The sequence below is a fragment of the Mirounga angustirostris genome, unplaced genomic scaffold (genome assembly GCF_029215605.1).
Source record: "Mirounga angustirostris isolate CCGP_5_RB_7025 unplaced genomic scaffold, mMirAng1.0.hap1 SCAF_16, whole genome shotgun sequence".
In the NCBI taxonomy this organism is placed as follows: Eukaryota; Metazoa; Chordata; class Mammalia; order Carnivora; family Phocidae; genus Mirounga; species Mirounga angustirostris.
Genome location: NW_026991724.1, coordinates 59,224,235 through 59,245,970, shown reverse-complemented (window position 1 = coordinate 59,245,970; position 21,736 = coordinate 59,224,235). Strand labels below are relative to the sequence as shown.

General features: G+C 44.3%; 1 protein-coding gene and 1 non-coding gene across 2 annotated transcripts in view; one reads left to right on the top strand and one right to left on the bottom strand.

Annotated features, from left to right (window-relative positions):
* LOC123856164 (zinc finger protein 814-like) overlaps window positions 1–20,676 on the top strand; it is a 53,051-nt gene extending 32,375 nt beyond the window's left edge. The window contains exon 4 of the mRNA XM_064580197.1: window positions 20,242–20,676. Coding sequence (XP_064436267.1) covers window positions 20,242–20,405 — 164 coding nt within the window. The 3' untranslated portion in view covers window positions 20,406–20,676. The remainder of the gene's footprint in view (window positions 1–20,241) is intronic.
* LOC123841718 (U6 spliceosomal RNA) lies at window positions 16,673–16,775 on the bottom strand. Its single transcript, XR_006790271.1, has one exon. It is a non-coding gene; the product is annotated as a U6 spliceosomal RNA (small nuclear RNA).
* Window positions 20,677–21,736: the final 1,060 nt, after the last annotated feature.

Sequence of the window (21,736 nt, the reverse complement as noted above, 5' to 3'; positions counted from 1 at the left end):
AGATTTTATTTATTCATTTGAGAGAGAGGGAGAGAGAACACAAGCAGGGGCAAGGGCAGAGGCAGAGGGAGAGGGAGAAGCAGACCCCCTGCCGAGCAGGGAGTCCGATGCTGGGCTCAATCCCAGGACCCTGGGATCATGACCTGAGCTGAAGGCAGACGCTTAACCATCTGAGCCACCCAGGCACCCCCTTAAACAATTTTAAATTGTTTGTCCTACAGCTTGTAGATCTGTGTTTCTTTGGGTTCACGTGTTGAAAACTTACTGTGCTGCTCTGGTTATGTCCCGTTTCCTTGATTTTTTGTGTGTTCCTGATAGCCTTTTGTTGATGTCCCCACATGTGATGGATCAGTCACCTCTTCCAGCTTTTACAGGCTGGTTTTGGTGGGGAAAGACTTTCACCTTGGGTTGGTTGCAAGGTCACCAGCTGAAGGCCCTGTGGCCATTTTGGCTCTAGGGAGGGACCAGCCATGTGATCACAGTGCAGCACCATCAGCAGAGGTCAGGTGCAGCAAAGATTGTAGGGATTCTCAGTAGCCAAGGCTGCAGATGAGGTTACAGGTGCCTGCCCCTGGTGAAACTGGGGAGAGTGTGACCTCAGGACTGTGTTCAGATTATACCAGGAATGTTTCCCATTTAACCAGTGTTTTGTTGTTATTGCCAGTACCATACTCCATTTCTACTTTTCCTTCCCTTTGTTGATACTTTACTGACTAGTCAAGTCTACTCCGTCATTTCTACCCTGACTTCCAGCCAGGGATAATCTCTACCTCTCTGGACGTTGTATCTCATTTCTCTCATAAGTCTTCCTCTGTTGCTCTGCAACACTGGCCCACACTTGCCACAAGGCGTGCACACGTCCTTAAATTGGCTTTGAATAGCAGAAGCTCTGTTGCAATTAGTTTTTCCTGGGTTTGGACATACAGTTTACACACCCGCATGTCACCAGCAGAAAAGGTCCTGCAGGAATCCTTTAGCAGAGGAACAAGTTTTAGAATATGCCTCTCTTCTTTGTGTTACAGACTGTCCTTGTGTCCTTCCCATGATGAGGTCTCTACCATTCTTTTGCCTTAGGAGCCCAGAAATGCCCAACTTCTCTGACCAGATTCAAACTCCCTTACCTAGAAATGCATGCCATACATTCATGCCTAGATGAGTCAGGTGCATGTATGTGACGGGCTCACCCCCTCACTATAGGCAACACAGATTTCACCAGCGCTTCTTTGCCTTCAGGTTGTTGCTGTGGAGCAGAGGATGAGGAGGCACCCTTTGCCCAGAGCACTTCTGTAGGCGTGTCACAGACCAGGACGCCCAAGGCAGCTCAGTCTTCCCCTGAAATGTGTGGTCCAGTCTTGAGAGACATTTTCCACTTGGCTGCGCACCAGGGAAAAGAAAACAGCCAGAAAGTGTTCAGGTGTGCGGCAGGTATGAAATGATTTTATTTCATTACTGACTTCAGAAAACATGAGAAACAGCACATGGGAGAGAAACCCTTCAGAAGCCATGTGGACAGGGACTTGTTTGTGAAGAGCTGCAAATTACATGTGTCAGGCAAGCCCTTCACCTGTGGAGAGGTTGAGAAAGCCTTCCTGGCCACCTCAGAACACCAAGTGCAGGCCACTCACACCAGAGAGAAGCCAAACAGAATCACTCAGTGTGGGGCAACTTTTCAAAGCAGAAAAAGTTATGTCACCTGGGGAAAATGTAAGAACACCTTTAGCCCCACATACACACTTGTTCAGGACCAGTGTGTTGACATAGGAAGACTGTTTCATGTGCCGTGAATGTGGGAAAACATTCCTGTATAAATCTTCACTGGTTACTCACCAGAGAGTCCACAGTGGTGACAGGCTTTGTGTGTGTGGTGAATGTGGTACGTCTTTTAGGCAAAACTCAACCCTCAGTCACCTTGGAGGAGTTCATACTGGGCCAAGTCAGTACCAGTGCAACAAATGTGGGAAACCCTTCAACCAAAAGTTTGTCCTCATTCATCCCTAGAGAAGGCCTATTGGAGAAGATTGTTACTTGTGCAGTGAATGTGTGTAGTCTTTTAGCCATAGCTCCATCCTTATTCAACTACAGATAGTACATACTGGAGAAAGGCATTATGAATGCATTGAATGTGGGAAATGCTTTTTTTTTTTTTTTTTTTAAGATTTTTTTTTTTATTTGAGAGAGAGAGAATGAGAGACAGAGAGCATGAGAGGGAGGAGGGTCAGAGGGAGAAGCAGACTCCCTGCCGAGCAGGGAGCCCGATGCGGGACTCGATCCCGGGACTCCAGGATCATGACCTGAGCCGAAGGCAACTTAACAGACTGAGCCACCCAGGCGCCCCATCTTTCTTTTTTTTTTAATAAAGATTTTATTTATTTGAGAGAGAATGAGATAGAGAGAGAGTATGGGAGGGGGGAGGGTCAGAGGGAGAAGCAGACTCCCTGCCGAGCAGGGAGCCTGATGCGGGACTTGATCCTGGGACTCCAGGATCATGACCTGAGCCGAAGGCAGTCGCTTAACCAACTGAGCCACCCAGGCGCCCCTGGGAAATGCTTTTGATGAAAATCTGCCCTCATTGTGCACTGGCAAGTTCACACTGGAGAAAGGCCTTATGAACGCAGTAAATGTGGAGATCTTTTACTAGTAGTTTGGTACTCATTCTACACTAGAGAATACATAAAGGAAAATGGCCTCTTGGGTACATTAAATGCGGGAAATCCTTTAGCCATCAATCTTAGCTCTCTCAACACGAGTATTCACAGAGAACAAAGGTCTTATAGGTGCAGCCAAGGTGGGAAATCTTTTACCTCTAGCTCTACCTTTGGTATCACCAGAGAGTCCATGCTGGAGATAGGCCTTACCAGTGCAAGTAACCACAGGAATTGTTTTATCTCTGGCTACCTGCTCTGTTATCAAAGAGTTGACACAGGAGGAAGGCCTTAACAAGTACCATGAATGTGGCAAATCTTTATCTGTAGGAGGAAACTCCTGTATCATTTGGGAGGTCACACTGGTGAAAGGTCTTATGAATGCACCGAGTGTGGAAAATTCTGTCGAGGAAATTATCTCCCTGAATACTGGAGCGTTCACACTGCGTCAAGACCTTATGATATAGTGAATGTACGAAATCTTTTACCAAGAGCTCGGCACTCATTTGACGTCAGAGTTCACACAGGAGGAAAGTCCTATGTGTTTGGTGAATGTGGGAAATGTTTTCCCCAGAGAATTCATCTCATTACACTCATAGAGTTCACACTGGAGAAAGGCCTTAGCTGTGCAATGGAGTGTGGTATTTCCTTGTTCAGTTTAAGGTCACTGGAGGAAAGCCTGAGGAGCCATGTGTCTGAATTTGGTCTCCTGCATCCAGTTGTCCACAGTGGGGAGAATTCCCCTAAGCTTCACTTCTGTGGGAAGCAGGTGTGGCTATGTTACACCTAACCTGCTCTGGGCTCTTTCTAGGGTTATGTCAATGCCATTTCCAGAGTGAAGCCATTTCACCTCTACCACATGGCAGGTCCCCACGGTGTGCATCAGTCACCACCCCACTGTGCTCAGGGAAGCCGACCTCTCTTCTCTCGTGCTGGAGCAGATGAGGAGTAGCCTGAGCCCCTCTGGGTCTGTGTTCCCCTCTCTCTGCCTGGCTTGGGCAAGAACCTGACTCAGTGTTTGCCCAAAGGAATTTCATATGAGTTTGGCTGGCAACTTGCAGAGGACAACCTTTTTCAGGGACACGTTGTTCTCAGATGATGAATTTTTCCAGCTTCTAAGGCAACAGCCTGAGCTGTGTGCCACATATTGCTTTGTTTTGTATAATACGAAAGCCTTATTGTTTGAGTCCTCTTAATTTCAGGTGTTCTATTTGCTGTATGGTGTGTTTTATAAATAGATTTGTGTTCCACAAGCATGAAGGATGAACAATCTTTGTGGGAGTCTCAAACTCTCTGCCTCAGTAGGGACAGTATGATGGCAAAAAGAGCTTGTCCCTTTTGGCCAGATGTGCACAGCTGCCACTGACCTCCTAGGAAAGCCTGCAGGGATGGCTTTCTGGTCCTCATTTGAGACTGGATGCTATGAGGTTGAGGAGTCTCAGAGGTCACCCCGAGGAGGATCAGGTGTGAGAACCTCAGGTGCTTCTGGGAGCAGCATGAATTCTTTCCCTTGTTCACAGAGGATATCATGGGGGATGTCAGCACTGTTGAGGGGAACCCCTTCCCCAGGTCCGGCAAAGAGCCATATGCCCTGATGTCCACATATCTGTAGGTGATGGTCATTGGTTGTAAGGCCATAAGGTTCAGGGGAAACCACAACTGCTACAGAAACATTGGCTTCATAGGGAGTGGAGGAGACCACAGCCAACCAGATGGAATGTGCCTCTTCTAAAAGTGCACCCACAAATGATTCTGCAACAGGGGCTGCGGAACGGGTGTGTGCACCATCAGTGTTCCTCAGGTATCTTCCAAAACAATACAGTCTCAGTAAAAATGCCCCTAAGGGCTGTACCACCGTCCCTTGCTTCCTGAGGACTGAGCCACACTCCTGCCCTGGTTCAGGAGATGCTTTCAGAGGACACACAAACACAACATCAGGGGGCACGTGTGGACGCCTTGAAAAAGCTGATCCTTTTTCCTTCTTATTATTGTCTGGAGAGAGTCTTGGTGGCATGCTGAATCTCTAATACCCCTTTTTACTGATTTCCCTTTTCAACAGAGGGAGCAGGGGCGCCTGGGTGGTTCAGTCAGTTAAGTATCCAACTTTTAGTTTCAGTTCAGGTCAGATCAGGGTCATGAGCTCGAGCTGCATGTCAGGCTCCATGCTCAGCATGGAGTCTGCTTGAGATTCTCTCTCTTCCTCTCCCTCTACCCCCCATTCCCCACTCACTTGCTCTCAGGGCACCTGGGTGGCTCAGTTGGTTAAGCGACTGCCTTCGGCTCAGGTCATGATCCTGGAGTCCCTGGATCGAGTCCCGCATCGGGCTCCCTGCTCGGCGGGGAGTCTGCTTCTCCCTCTGACCCTCCCCCCTCTCATGCTCTCTATCTCATTCTCTCTCTCAAATAAATAAAATCTTAAAAAAAAAAACACGGGTGCCTGGGTGGCTCAGTTGGTTAAGCGACTGCCTTCGGCTCAGGTCATGATCCTGGAGTCCAGGAATCGAGTCCCACATTGGGCTCCCTGCTCGGCAGGGAGCCTGCTTCTCCCTCTGACCCTATCCCCTCTCATGCTGTTTCTCGCTCTCTCTCTTAAATAAATAAATAAATAAAATCTTTAAAAAAATTATAAAAAACCCCACAATGTACTATCTTAGGTAAAGGCCTTCACTTCATGTGAACAATCTGATGTCTTTTTTTTTTTTTTTTTAAGATTTTATTTATTTATTTGACAGAGAGAGAGACAGCGAGAGCAGGAACACAAGCAGGGGGAGTGGGAGAGGGAGAAGCAGGCTTCCCGCCGAACAGGGAGCCCGATGTGGGACTCGATCCCAGGACCCTGGGATCATGACCTGAGCCGAAGGCAGACGCTTAACGACTGAGCCACCCAGGCGCCCTCTTTTTTTTTTTTTTTTTAAAGATTTTATTTATTTATTTGAGAGAGAGAGAATGAGAGAGAGCACATGAGAGAGGGGAGGGTCAGAGGGAGAAGCAGACTCCCCGCCGAGCAGGAAGCCTGATGCGGGACTCGATCCAGGGACTCCAGGATCATGACCTGAGCCGAAGGCAGTCGCTTAACCAACTGAGCCACCCAGGCGCCCTGATGTCTTAGGAAACTAGAGTTGTAGCCATCCTAGTTGTAGGATTTCCCACACTTGTTGCACTCAGATGGTCTTTCTCCAGTGTGAATGCTTTGCTGTTGAATGAGGTTAGAGTTCTATCTATAGAATTTCCCACATTTACTGCACTCATGAGTCCTACCATCGTGAACTCTCTGATGTTCTAGGAGCAGAAATGTTCTGAAAAAGAATTTCCCACATTTGTAAGCCCATTCTTTTTTTTTTTTTTAATATTTTATTTATTTACTTGACAGAGAGAGACACAGGGAGAGAGGGAACACAAGCAGGGGGAGTGGGAGAGGGAGAAGCAGGCTTCTTGGGGATCATGACCTGAGCTGAAGGCAGACGCTTAACAACTGAGCCACCCAGGCGTCCCGCATTGCTGTATTTCTGATAATCACTTTGCAGCAAAGAGAGAAGATTATGGGATTCAGATGCCTCATCTCAGAGTTCAGTGCTCAGTGCTCCCTTTCTACCTTGACCTTTACAAAATAGCAATAGTTAGGGTAAGAGAGAGAGGGTTTTGTATTGGTCTCAGCTTATCAATAATGATGCAACCAGCTAAGAATGCCTGAGGCTCAGGTCATGATCCTGGAGTCCTTGTGGTGAGCCCTCAGAGGTACTTCCCTGGAGCTAATGTGGCTGGACTGCCCCTCATGGTTTTTATTATGATTGCAGGACATACCTCAGGGAAAACTATCAAGAACTTTGAAAAAGTAAGGGCCACACAAGAAAGTCACCACTAGAGAGAGGGAGGGAGTGTGAACCTGGGGCTCTGCCTTGATTATGGTCATGAGTGGGCTGCCTAGGGTTTCACAGGTTCCGTCTCTATTGGAGAATTTAAGATATAAAAGTAGGAATTGGGGAACAAAGGGAACAACAGGATCACTTAAGTGATTGGTTATTTAGCCTACCTGGGGCTTTATACTAGTCATTTTACTATTAGCTGTGATATGTAGCTGGCAATATGCGTTTTTCTACATGGATGTCTTTGAAATTGATGTCTTGGCAATCAAAAGTTTATTGTCAGGCCCTTGCACTACAGGGAGGGATGAACAGGTGGAGCACAGAGAATTTTTAGATCAGTGAAACTTCTCTATATGACATTATAATGGTGGATACTTGTCATTATACATTTGTCCAAATCCATGTATGGTACAACACCGTGAGTGAATCCTTATACAACTATGGGCTTTGGGTGATAATGATATCTCAGTGAACGTTCATAAATTTTAACAAATTACTGCTCTGGTGGAGGTATACAGGTAATGGGGGAGCTTTGGGGGGGCAGAGATATAGGGGAAATCTCTTTACCTTTTGTTCAATTTTGCTGTGATCCTAAAACTGCTATAAAATATAGTCTATTACAAAAAAGAAAAAAAAGATAGCATTAGTTAAGTTGCTCTCTGATTGAGCTGCTCCTCAGATTGCTAAAAGAAATTGAGTATATCTTAGTATATGGAGTAAACAATGTGGATAAAAAGTGTTTTTCAGTGTGTAGGACACAATCCCTGATGATATAAGCAAGGGAGAAATTTCCTGTGGCATTCAGAAGCAGAGCTCCTAGTTGTCCACCGGCTTCAGGACAGTCTAACATTCCTCTTCTTTCTTCCCACATATGGCGCTCTTTGGAGTCTTTTCTTTTTTCTTTTACAGATTTTATTTATTTATTTGACAGAGAGAGACGCAGCAAGAGAGGAAACACAAGCAGGGGGAGTTGGAGAGGGAGAAGCAGGCTTCCCGCCGTGCGGGAGCCCGATGCGGGGCTCGATCCCAGGACCCTGGGACCATGACCCGAGCCGAAGGCAGACGCTTAACGACTGAGCCACCCAGGCGCCCCACTTTGGAGTCTTTTCTATTCTTCCTGACCAAACATAATGAAACACTGAATAGAGCTTCAGGCCACAGCATTTGAAGAACAATAACATAACGTTTCCAGCTATTGAAGGAGTCATTTTATGATTGATTATGGGGTGATTAAGCCATTTATGTTAAGTAGATCTGGGAGCATCTCAGTAAGGTTTTTATCCTCTTCGAGTGGGGTGATTTTATGGAGTCTGAAACAATGTCTTTTCTCCGCCTTCGACATGGGCAAAGCCTTTTCCTCCCTTGAGGTAGGAGTACCATTTTCCTAGCTTCCCTCCTAGCCGATGCTCGATGTTCTGGTTTATCGAGGGCGGAGAACCCCCTTTCCTGCCCCCTCCGGAGCTCTAGGACTACATTACCCCGAAGACCATGCGTTCAGAGGAGCCGATGACGGATCAGGACGAGGCATATCTGTGCGTGCGCATCGCGTGGGGGCGGGACTTCCGGCCTCCTCTTCCGGGCCGTGGTGGCTTTCCGTTCTGGGGAGTCCCTTCCGCAGGGCTGAGGCGTAAGTGACAGGGGGGAGTAGGCGTGAAAACAGTCGTCCTCACGGCAGAGATTTGGATCCGCGGCTGGCGACGCCGCCCGGGCTGCCCTGCGCGGGGGACGGGACGGCAGTCGCTGGCTCGGGTGTCCGCTCCGCCACAGAGTCCGATGGCGGCGGCCGCGCGCAGGGACCCGGCTCCGGTAAGCGCTCGTCCGCCCACCCAGACCCCCGCGGCCCAGGCCCCGGCGTCCGGGACAGGCGGGCGGCGGCGGGCGGGGGCCCCGTGCGGGAGCGGGCTCCGGGCCGAGGGCGGCCGGGGCCGAGGCTGGAGGGGGGCAGAGGCTGGAGGGGCGCTGGAGGGAGGCTGCAGGGGGCCTGAGGCGGGAGGAGTCTGCCCTCGGGGGACAGCGCGTGAGGGGGGTCACGCCCGGACTGCGGGCCGAGGTGCCGTACCTTCAGGTGAGGACACTAGACGCCACGGGGACTTTGGCCGAAGGAGAGACACGATCTCCTTGAGGGTTTCAAGACTCCCCCAAGGAATTCTAAAGAGCAGTTTGGAGGAGGGAGATGAGTGCACTGAGGCACTGGGAGGTTGAGTCTTTGTTCAGGGTCACACCACTGGTAAAAGGCAACATTGAGCACTGAGGCGCACTGGTTAGACAGCCATCCGAGGTCACTTGGCTCCAGGGCCAGGGAAGGGTACCGAGAGGCATGAGCCCATCAACCTCCCTTTCCCCCGTGATCGCATTCTTTAAAGGCCTGCCTGCCTTTTCCCGCAGAGTCCCAGGACTGCAGAAGCACTGAGGGAAACAACACGCCTATGTAGAGGGTGTCCTAGTCCCTTACTGACCCTGATTGACACCCAGATGTTGTCTGGATTGTGGTGCCCTGGGACTCTTATCTGCTGTTTTCAGAATCCTAAGTTGATGTCAGGGGTTATATGAAGGTGTTCCCATTCCTGTCAACCAACATAAATGAGTGTTTAGGGTTAACCGAGGAGCGGGTACCAGGATGTGCAAATACATGGAGGTAAATCTGAGCGAGGGGTGTTCAGGAACCACAGGTCTCCTTTTATGAAAGAACAAAGAGCAGGGGGACAGGTGTCAGGACAGGAGTGACTGCCTGAAAAATTGGGCGTCTATTCTGGACGTAATGGGAGGTTGGATTAGAGGAGAGATACAAAGTTAGGAAAGTCAAAACAGGCTCCTGACTAAAGCAGAGGACAGACCATGGGAATGAGGGAAGCACAAGGGAAATCAGGGCAGAGGCTACTACCATAGACTAGTGAGGGTTAGTTGACCAGGACTGTGATTTAGGGTGGTTGCTTTTCTGGATGCAACCGTGGGATGCATGTTTTAAAACGGGAAACTAGATTTTCTTTTTTTTAAGATTTTATTTACTTATTTGACAGAGGGAGACATAGCGAGACAGGGAACACAAGCAGGGGGAGTGGGAGAGGGAGAAGCAGGCCTCCCAGCGAGCAGGGAGCCTGATGCGGGGCTCAATCCCAGGACCCTGGGATCATAACCCGAGCTGAAGGCAGACGCTTAACGACTGAGCCACCCAGGCGCCCCGGGAAACTAGATTTTCTAATGTGGGTGGTGAGGGAGAGAAACGGAGATATCAGGGATACCCCCAGGGTGTTTGATCTTTGCAGCTGTAGGAATGGAAGTTCCAACTGAGAGGGGGGAAGTTGGTAGTAGGAATAATATTCACCGGGGATATTAGGAGCTTTGTTTTGGCCATGTTTAGATTCTGAGGTATTTCAGAGACCACTGAGTGGAGGCATCAGACTGGCAGCTGAAAACACAAGTTGAGAAATCAAAAGAGCGGTTCAAATTGGAGACATTCAAAATGTGGTATTTACTGTGTGGACCCACGTAAGTAACCTGTCGTTACATTTAGGAGGTATAATCTTCTTGTTAACTGGCGTGAAGATGTTCATAGGCCAGGAAATAGAGGGTAGGGGCTGAGCACTGGGTCTCTCACTTGAGTACCTGAGTGACGGTATTGTAATTCATAAATGCTGGTGAGGGAGGTATGTGTGCTTAAAGGTAGGGTGTATTAGACAGACTAGTCTAGGAGGTGGCCAAGGCTTAAGATAAGAATGGACATGAGAGAGATGCAGAGACAAGGGGTAGTTGAGGCAAGATGTCATTCAGGCCAAAGTTCTTGCTTATTCATGTCTCTGTGGATTCACAATGGGCACATTTCGGCTGTTTCTTCACCAGTCTTGACACTTGGCCTACTTGTCAACTCTACATGTCACTTCTGCTCTTAAACCCTTTGCGGGACCAGTCCCTACCTCTCTGGACTCCACGTCTTACCTGCTTTTCTCACTGCTCCATCTGCAGTGCTTCCCAGCAGTGACCTCTACATATTTTGTCATGAGGTATGCATATATCTTCAAATAGTCCTTGAACATGAGCAACTCTGTTGCATTTGGATTTTCTTGGTTCTGGACATACCCTTCCACATAGTGGTCATATGTCACCAGGAAACAAGAGCTGGCTGGAAGTTATTTGCAGAAAAACAGGTTATAGACCCTGCTTTCCTCCACGTGTCACACATTATAGTTGCGTCCTTCACCATTTGAGACCTTCCCCGTTTTATGCTCTTTATTTCCCTGGAGCAGAGGCTCTCTGTCCTCAACCTGAAACAGTTCTGGTTCTGCCGACAATCGCATGGATTTGTCCTGGGTTTGGGAAAAACATTCTTGTGTATGGGTGGTCCCCTCCAACCAGAGTCATCATGGACTCCTCCAGCATTTTATTTCTTTCAGGTTGTTGGTGTGGAGCACATAACGAGGAGGCACCTTTTGAGCAGAGCATTTCTGTAGGAGTGTCACGGGTCAGGACTCCAAGGCAGGTGTGTCTGCCCAGAAGGCCTGCTCCTGTGAGATATGTAGCCTAGTCTTGAGAGAGATTTTTTACTTGGCTGCACCAAGGAACACATACCAGGCAGAAACCATACACCTGTGGGGCATGTGGGAAATGATTATGTTTTACTGGAAACCTTCCACAGCACCGGAAGCAGGACACTGGAGAGAAACACTTCAGAAGCAGAGCCTCACATGTAAAGAGCTGCAAGTTCTGTGTGTCAAGGAAGCCCTTTACCTGCAGGGAGGTTGGGAAGGACTTCTTGACCAGCTCAGGATCTCTCCAACAATAAGTCAACTTACACTGTGGAGAAATCAAAGAACAGTACCGAGTGTGTAGTGGGCTTACATGATATAAAAATTCATTATAAATGGGGAAGATGCATGAAAACTTGTGAGAACAAATACACATTTATTTAATACTAGAGAGACCTCTCTACAACAAGATATTATGTATGTGGTGTGTGTGGGAAGTCTTTTAGCAAAAGGTACCACCTCAATCACCATTGGAGAGTTACACTGGAAAAGGGCCTTAATGAGTGTGTGGAATGTGGTAAATTATTTAGCAACAAGGCCAATCGCATTCAGCACCACAGAGTTCACACTGGGGAGAGGCCTTATGTGTGCAGGGAATGTGGGAACTTCTTTCCTTACAGATCCAGTCTCTTTAATTACCTGAGGTTTCATAGTGAATCAAGGCCTTATGAGTGTGGGGAATGTGGGAAATCTTTTAGCTAAAGTTCTGTGCTCTTTCAGCATCAGAATTCACACTGGAGAAAGGCCTTTTGAGTATGAGGAAAAAAGCTCTGTTGCTCCTTCAGTGTTGGAAAGTTCACACTGGATGAAGGCCTCATGAATGTGCTGACTGCTCAGGTGGAGGCCCTGTCTCATTGAATGCCAGAAAATTCACATAGCAAACTTAGGGAATTTACGTAGATGTGCAGGGAGTGAGCTAGTTCTATATTCTTTATAACACTGGAGGTGGTCCCTTATGAGGGTGCCATCTACCTGAATTTAATCTCCTACATCAGAACAGCCACTAAATTCCAGGTATGTGAGAGGTATGTTTTTAAACTGCCCGGGCCATTGCCATATTTATGTCCCTCCGTTCTGTTGCAGAAGCTTTTCTATTTCTGCCCCTTGGAAGGTACCCAAGGTGTGTCTCATTCACTAACTACATTGTGTTTAGGGAAGTAAAACTTCCCTGTTCTCCTGTTTGTGAAAGGATATGTGAGAAGCCTGATCATTCATTCCTTTCTCATTTCTTTCTCTCTGATGAGTTAGGCCATAGACCTGACCCAGTTTGGGCCCGGAAGACAATGCTCATGATCTGAAAACATAGACTTCCCAGGGATGTTACTGGTCTCACATGACTCTTGTGATGGAATTTTCCAGCCTCCAAATCACAAACCTAGGAACCAGCCTGCCTTCCATTGTTCTGGTTTGTGTGATAATGAAGGCCTTATTTAAGGCACCTTTAATCTTGGGGGCTCTATTCACTGTGTATGTGGCAGTTTGAAAACAACTATTTAAGTTGTTCTGCTGAGAACAACTGAGTTCTGCTAGCATGAACGTGTGACCAGCTTTTGTTGGGACCAAACTTTGTGTGCCTCAGATAGGACAGTATTACGGCAGAATATATATAGCTCTCTCATTTTGGCCTAGTTTGCATTGCTGCCCACAGCCTCCCAGGAAAGACTGCAGGGCTTTATGGTCCTTATTTATAGCTTGGATGTCAGGATATTTTGTAGGTTCAGGGGTCAACCTGAGGAGGAGACAGCTGTGACAACCTCTGGTGTTTGTGAGAATTGTTCTCTTATTCACAGGGGATGTGGCATTGTGCTCAGCACTGGTAAGGGAAATCTGTTCCTCGTGTCCTGCAAAGGGGCCATATGCTCTGGTGTCCAGAATTCTTTAGGGTGGTGCCACTAGTTGAAGGATTATAGGGGGAATCATGATTGTTAAAAACAAACAAACAAAACCCCACTGGAGTTATAGGGATTGAGGAGACTACAACAAACTAGTTGGAATGGGCCTCTTTTAAAAGGGTGTCCACAAGGTTTAGTCTCTATGGCTGTGAAGGGTGAGCAGGTACAGAAATTCTCAGGATTTCCAGAAGGGTGTATTTTGTGTAGCTTGAGGGCCTGTCAGAAAAAGTAATGTAAAGTTTTTGTGACTCTTGTAGCTTTTTTGGGCGCTCTGTCTCAAGGCCATTGCTGTGTAGGGAGGAAAACCAGGGTGTCTAGAGAAAGGAGATGTCTTGGTCAGTGATTGTGGCCTTCATGCGCAGCCTGCATTCCTTTTATTGAATCAAGTGGAAATGGCTTTCATTGTTTACCTTTATTGGTTATCACTGAGGCAAGGCATCCTCTCCTGGGGCATGAGGAGAGATGGTGGAGTCAATAGAAGGAGATTTTACAAACCAGTAGGAAATCCAGGTTTTATTTTGAACCATGTTTCTAAAGCTGTGATAAGATATAGATGACATGCAATAAACTGTACATATTTAAACTGAACAGCTCAATAAGTTGAAATTCACTTAACCCAGGAAACTCATCACAATCATGAAAACGGACCTATCCGTCACTCCCGTATTTTTGTGCAGCACTTTAATGATGTCTCTCTCTCTCTGCCCTTCAGGCAACCACTGATCTTTATAACAGATTAGTTTGCATTGTCTAGATTTTTATGTGATTGAAATAATAAATTGTTTACCCTTTTTTTCCTCCCATGGGTGCCCTCTGCAGAACGTTTATTTTCAGATTCAGCAATGACACTTACATGAGTAGTTCATTATTTTTATATCGCTGAGAGGTATGATTTTCTATGAAGTACCACGGTTTATATATTCATTCATCTGTTTATGGATATCGACTGCTTTACGGTATTGGTTGTTACAAATAAAATTACTACAGACGTTTTAATACAGTTCTTTATGTGGCTGTGTTTCATTTCTCTTGTGTTACTACTTCAGCTGGAATCACAAGCTGGGTGAATGTATTAACTTTTTAAGAAATGTCAAACTGATCTAAAATGGTTCTACTAGCAGTGTGTAAGAGTTCTACTTCTTCCTTATCTTTGCCAATAGTAGATACAGTTAATCTTTTAAAGTTTTGACCCTTTTAATGAATATTTAGCAATTTTATCTCAACTGTGGTTTTAGGTGCATTTCCCTGATGTTTAGCATTTTTTCATTTGTTTATTTGCCAGGTGTTTGTCTTCTTTGGTAGAATGTTGGTTATCTTTTACCTGCTTTTTTTTTTTTTTTAAAGATTTTATTCATTTATTTGACAGAGAGAGACAGCAAGAGAGGGAACACAAGCAGGGACAGAGGGAAAGGGAGAAGCAGGCCTCCCGCTGAGCAGGGAGCCCGATGTGGGGCTTGATCCCAGGACCCTGGGATCATGACCTGAGCCAAGGGCAGATGCTTAACGACTGATACACCAGGTGCCCCTTTTACCTGCTTTTTAAAAATGAATTTTGGCAAATAAGATAGTGAAAAAACAAAGAAAGATCATGTGTTGTGCCACAAAACAAGTCAACAAATTTAAGAAGATTGAAATAATATCTAGTATCTTTTCTCACCATAGTGGTATTAAAGTAGAAGTAAATAACATGAGGAAAATGGGAAAACTCACAAATAAATGGAAATTAAACAACACACTCCTGAACGACCAGTGGGTCAAAGAAGAAATCAAAAGGGAAATAAAAAATTATCTTGAAACAAATGAAAATGAAAATACAACATACCAAAACTTATAGGATGCAGGGAAAGCAGTTATAAGAAAAGGTTATAGATATAAATATCTACGTTAAAATAAAAAATCTCAAATAAGCAACCTTTGCTTTACACTTCTAGGAACTAGAAAAACAATAAATTAAGCCCAAAGTTAGCAGAAGAAAATAAACGATAAAGATTAGAACAGAAATAAATGAAATAGATACTAGAAAAACAATGGAAATTATCAATGAAATCAAGAATTGTTTTTTTTGCAAAGAAAAGCAAAATTGACAAAACTAGCTAGATTAACCAATGTAAAAAAGAGAAAGGATCCCATTAAAATTATATAAAAAGTGAAGCCTTGGAGCACCTGGATGGCCTAGTCGGTTAAGCATCTGCCTTCGGCTTAGGTCATGATCCCACGGTTCTGGGATCGAGTCCCGCATCGGGCTCCCTGCTCACTGGGGAGACTACTTCTCCGTCTCTCTCTGCCTGATGCTCCCCCTGCTTGTGTGCTCTCTGTCAGATAAATAAATAAAATCTTAAAAAAAAAAAAAGTGGAGGCTTTACAGCTGATACCACAGAAATAAAAGGATCACAAGAGACTTCTGTGAAAAAGCACAGAGCGCTGAGTAAGACTGTAAAGCAAGAAGGTTTGGTGTTTTGAGGTCCAACTATTGACCGCAGTGACTGATAAGAAGCTGCCCTTGTGCTCTAGATGAGAGTTGTTGAAATCCTACTTATATGGAGAAAACCAAACACATTCACATATTTTTCTTTCTTTTTTTTTTTTAAGATTTTTATTAATTTATTTAACAGAGATAGAGAGCACAAGTAGGCAGAGCGGCAGACAGAGGGAAAGGGAGAAGCAGGCCTCCCGCTGAGCAGGGAGCCAGATGTGGGGCTCGATCCCAGGACCCTGGGATCATGACCTGAGCCAAAGGCTGACGCCCAAGGACTGAGCCACGCAGGCGCCCCCTCCCCATATTTCTTCTAGAATCATGTGCTAATATCCTAAAACTCAGATTGAGAATACACTTGGATGATAATCAGTCACTGATCAGTTTCTAGAATCTAGAATTATCTTAAAGGTTCTGAATAATTACGAGGGGCTAAGAATAAGCAGTGAAGACTTTGCCCTTGTACCCTACAATCAAACAGAGTATGTAGATAGTGCCCCAAAATTTTTTCTCAAGTAACTAGGTGCAAGAAATTTTTATTACAAACCTATTTAATTAATTATTTATTTTTTTAAAAGATTTTATTTATTTATTTGAGAGAGAGAATGAGATAAGAGAGAGCATGAGAGGGGGGAGGGTCAGAAGGAGAAGCAGACTCCCTGCTGAGCAGGGAGCCCGATGCGGGACTTGATCCCGGGACTCCAGGATCATGACCTGAGCCGAAGGCAGTCGCTTAACCAACAGAGCCACCCAGGCGTCCCCAAACCTATTTATTTTTTTAAAGATTTTATTTATTTATTTTTGATCGCGTGCGCCGCACGAGAGAGAGAAAAAGAGAGAGAGAGAAAGAAAGAAAACAAGTTCGTGGAGGGACAGAGGGAGAAGCACATTCCCTGCTGAGCAGGGAACGGATGCAGGGGCTCATGCGGGGCTCGATTGCAGGACTCTGGGATCATGACTTGAGCCAAAGACAGACACTTAACTGACTGAGACACTCAGGTGCCCCTATAAACCTAGTATTTTTTTTTTTTTAAACAGGAGAAAGTCAAATTTATTTATTTTTTTAAGATTTTACTTATGGGGCGCCTGGGTGGCTCAGTCGTTAAGCGTCTGCCTTCGGCTCAGGTCATGATCCCAGGGTCCTGGGATTGAGCCCCGCATCGGGCTCCCTGCTTGGCGGGAAGCCTGCTTCTCCCTCTCCCACTCCCCCTGCTTGTGTTCCCTCTTTCGCTGTGTCTCTGTCAAATAAATAAAATCTTTAAAAAAAAAAGACTTCACTTATAAAAATATGGAATGCTTCACGAATTTGCGTGTATCCTTTCTCAAGGGTCATGCTAATCTCCGTATCGTTCCAATTTTAGTGTATGTGCTGCCCGAGCGAGCACCCTAGAAACCTATTTTGACATCAACTTTCACCCAGAGATCAAAGGGGAAAGAAGAGCTACTCAAACTCATGTACATTCCATGCCCCTAAATGTGTACATTTTCCCATTTAATTATATAAAAGCTTTTAATTAAAAGTGTGATCATTTCTATTTTTAATTTTATTTATTTAATTTTAATTAGGTTCCACACCCAGTGTAGGGCTCAAACTCAGGGCCTTGAGATAAAGAGTTGCATGCTGTACTGACTGAGCCAGCCAGGTGCCCCTCTATTTTTAATTTTTAATTAATTAATCTATTTTATTTATTATTTTTTACGATTTTATTTTTTATTTATCTGACAGAGAAACAGTGAGAGAGGTGGGAGAGGGAGAAGCAGGCTTCCTGCTGAGCAGGGAGCCCGATGCAGGGCTCGATCCCAGGACCCCGGGATCATGACCCAAGCTGAAGGCAGATGCTTAACGACTGAGCCACCCAGGCGCCCCAGTTAATTAATCTATTTTAAAAAGATTTTATTTGAGGGCGCCTGGGTGGCTCAGTTGGTTAAGTGACTGCCTTTGGCTCAGGTCATGATCCTGGAGTCCCTGGATCGAGTCCCGCATCGGGCTCCCTGCTCGGCAGGGAGTCTGCTTCTCCCTCTGACCCTATCCCCTCTCATGTGTTCTCTCTCATTCTCTCTCTCTCAAATAAATAAATAAAATCTTTAAAAAAAAAAAAAAGATTTTATTTGAGAAAGAGAGTGAACACGAGTGTGGGGGGAGGGGCAGAGTGAGAAGCAGGCTCCTGGGAGCCCTATGCCGGGCTCCCTCTCCAGACTCCGGGGTCATGACCTGAGCTGAAGGCAGACACTTAACCGACTGAGCCATCCAGGCACCCCTATTTTTAAATTTTTTTTTAATTTTTATTTTTTAATATTAATTTAATTTTATTTTTTTAAAGATTTTATTTATTTGAGAAAGAGGGAGAACACGCGCCAGGGGGCAGAGGGAGAGGGAGATGCAGAGCCCGACACGGGACTCGATCCCAGGACCCTGGGATCATGACCTGAGCTGAAGGCAGATGTTTAACCGACTGAACCACCCAGGCACTCCACCTATTTTTAGTTTTTAAAAGAAACTTATTTTAGAGGAATTTTAGATTCATAGCAAAATAGAGCAGTAAGTATAGGGAGTTCCTGTATAGTGCCTGCCTGTCCCCTGACACAGAGCCTCCCTGACTATGAACATCCTATATTAGAGTGGTGTATTTGTTATAATCAATGAACCTAAACTGACACATCATTATCACCCAAAGTTCATAGCTGAAATTAGAAATTGCTTTTGGTGTTGTATATTCTATGGATTTGACAAATGTATAATGATATGTATCATAATACCATACAGAATAATTTTGCTACCCTAAAAGTCCTTCATGCTCTGCATATTCATCCACTCCTTACTGTAAGCCCTGGCAACCACTGATCTTTTTACTGTGTCCAAAGTTTTGCCTTTTCCTAAGTGTTAAATAATTGGAATGACAAATATGTAGCCTTTTCAGATTATCTTCTTTCACTTAGCAGTATGCATTTTTGGTTCTTTTGTGTCTTTTCTGGCTTGAAAGTTAATTTCTTTTTAGTTCTGAATAATATTCCATTGTTGAATATACTAGGGTTTATGTATGCATTTATCTATTAAAGTGAATCTTGGTTGCTTCCCAGTTTGGGAACTATGAATAAAGCTGCTGTAACATCTGTGTGCCGGTTTTTGTGTGGACATGTTTTCAACCCATTTGGGTAAATACCAAGGAATGTGATAACTGGATTGTGTAGTAAGAGTATGTTTAGTTTTGTTAGACACTGTCAGACTACATTCCAAAGTGGTTATGCAAGTGTGCATTCCTACCAGAAATGAATGAGAATTCCTGTTGTTCACCTTCTCACCAGCATTTGATATTGTCAGTGTTTTGGATATTGGTGATTCTGTTAGGTATGTAGTAGTATCTCATTTGAATTTATAATTTCTTAATGACATATGATGTTGAACATAATTTCATATGTTCAGTGGTGATATGTGTATCTTATTTGGTGAGGTGTCTGTTAAGGTCTTTAGTCCTTTTTTTTTTTTTTTGTATTTTTTGCCCATTTTTTATAAAAGTGTTTTGTTACTGTTGGGTTTTAAGAGTTCTTTGTACATTTTTGATAACAACCTTTCATCAGATTTGTCTTTTGTAAATGTTTTCTTCTCATTTGTGACTTTTCTTCTTATTCTATTGACATTGTCTTTTGCTGAGCCGAAGTTCTGAATTTTAATGAAGTCCAGCTTTATCACTTCTTTCTTTCTTTTTTTTTTTTTTGAAGATTTTATTTATTTATTTGACAGAGAGTCACAGTGAGAGAAGGAACACAAGCAGGGGGAGTGGGAGAGGGAGAAGCAGGCCTCCCGCGGAGGAGGGAGCCCGATGTGGGGCTCGATCCCAGGACCCTGGGATCATGACCTGAGCCGAAGGCAGACGCTTAACGACTGAGCCACCCAGGCGCCCCCACTTATTTCTGTAATGAATTGTGCCTTTGGTTTTGTATTGAAAAAGTTAGCATCATACCCAAAATTATCTAAGTTTTCTCCTATGTTATCTTCTAGGAATTTTATAGGTTTTTTTGCTGTGCATTTAGGTCTGTCATGCACTTTAAGTTCATCTTTGTAAGGGAATAAAGGCTATGTCTAGATTCTTTTTTTTTTTTTTTGTATGTAGATGTCCAGTTGTTCCAGCATATTTGTTGAAAATATTATTTGTGCTCCATTGCATTGCTTTTGTTACATTGTCAAAGATCAGTTGAGTTTGTGGGTCTATTTCTGAGCTCACTATTCTGTTCCATTAATCTTTTTATCCTTTAGCCAGTAACACACTGTCTTCATCACTGTAGCTTTACAGTAATCTTGAAGTTGGGTAGTGTCAGTCTTCGACTCTGTTCTTCTTCTTCAATATTGAATTAGTTAGTTTTTTGGCTCTTTTGCCTGTCCATACAAACTTTAGAATCAGTTTGTCAATATCCACAAAATAACTTGCTGGGATTTTTAAGATTGTGTTGAATACATAGGCAAATTTGAGGAAAACTGACATTTAGACAATATTGAATCTTCCTGTTCATGAACATGGTACATCCATTTATTTAGTTCTTCTTTGATATCTTTAATCAGAATTTTATAATTTTCCCTATATATATCTTGTACATGCTTTGTTAGATTGATGCCTAAGTAATTTATTTTGACGGTACTAATAATGTAAATGGTAATATTTTTAATATCCAATTCCATTTGTTCATTGCTGGTGTGATACAGTGATTTATAAGGAATGTTATATTGTTATATATTATATCATTTCTTAGATATATTGGTCTTCATCCATAATTCCTGAAAATGCTTCAGAGCTATAAAGGTAAAATGAGTGTCTTGTTATTAATGAAGGTGATTTTTCCTTTTCAAACCCACCCAAGGTTCAGAGGCAAGGTGCCAGGAAGAGCAATCATGTGATAAAGGATTAGAACTTTCAGTCCCTATTCCCAACACCCTACCTTCAGGGAAGGAGAGAAGCTGGAGGTTGCATCATCCAATGGCCCGTGACTTAGGCAATCATGACTTTGTAATAAAGCCTTCATAAAGACCCAAGAGGACAGTCTTTTGGTCCTTTTGGAGAGGTTTCACACTTGGAGAACCAGGACGTTTCCATGTGCCACCAAGCCAGGCCCTAAGCTCCATGAGAACAGAAGGACCTCATTGAGTGATGTAAGAATTCTGGAGATGGATAGTCTTGACAGTTGCACTACAGTGTGAATGTACTTACTGCCACTGAATTGTACAATTAAAATGGTTAAAATGGTAAATTTTTCATGATGTATATTTTATCATAATAAAAAATATTAAAATAATAATTACTCAAAGATGACTTTCTAAAACGTTAAGTGTTTTTCACTAATAAATTTTAATTTTTGAAAAAAACTTATCTTAGAGCAGTTTTAGGTTCATAGAAAATAGAGCAGAAATTACAGGGAGTTCCTATATACTGCCTGCCTGTCCCCAGATGCACAGCCTCCCTATATTAGAGTGGTTCATTACCTAAATTGACACATCATTATCACCCAAAGTTCATAGAGTTCACTTTTGGTGTTGTACCTTCAGCATTTTGGAGTTCTGAGGTAGGAGGATCTCTTGGGGAAACATAAACAAAATATCCTGCTAACCCAGAAAACCTTTGCACACAAGTAGAAGGAAAGAAAACAAAACAGTTTTACTATTAATAAGCATTAAAACAGATGTGATGTGCATCACAGGCAATCCAATAAAGAGATTGTGAAGTCAGTAAGAAATCTCACTTTTTTATACAGTCAGGCAGATACAACCTATTACTTAACATGTTCTTCTTCTTTTTTTAAAGATTGCAGTTATTCATTTGACAGAGAGACAGCAAGAGAGGGAACACAAGCAGGGGGAGTGGGAGAGGGAGAAGCAGGTTTCCCGATGAGCAGGGAGCCCGATATGGGACTCGATCCCAGGGCCCTGGGACCATGACCTGAGCCAAAGGCAGACGCTTAACGACTGAGCGAGGCAGACGCTTAACGACTGAGCGACCCAGACGCCCCAAAGATTTTATTTATTTTCGAGAGAGAGAGTAGGTGAAGGACAGAGGGAGAGGGAGAGAGAATCTTGAGCAGACTCCTCTCTGAGCATGGAATGTGACAGGTGGCTCGATCTCATGACCCTGAGATCATGACCTGAGCCAAAACCAAAGGTTGGACACTCAAATGACTGAGCCATCCAGGCACCTTTCACGTTCTATTTTATAATTGTATATACTGATCCCTTCTTTTTTAATATCAGTTCAGAAATCCTGCAGATTTAGAGGTGACTCCTTTTGTGAGAAACACTGTGACCTGGTCTACAGAAACCACAACAGTACAATGGAATGTTATATCAGAATCACCTGGAAAATTG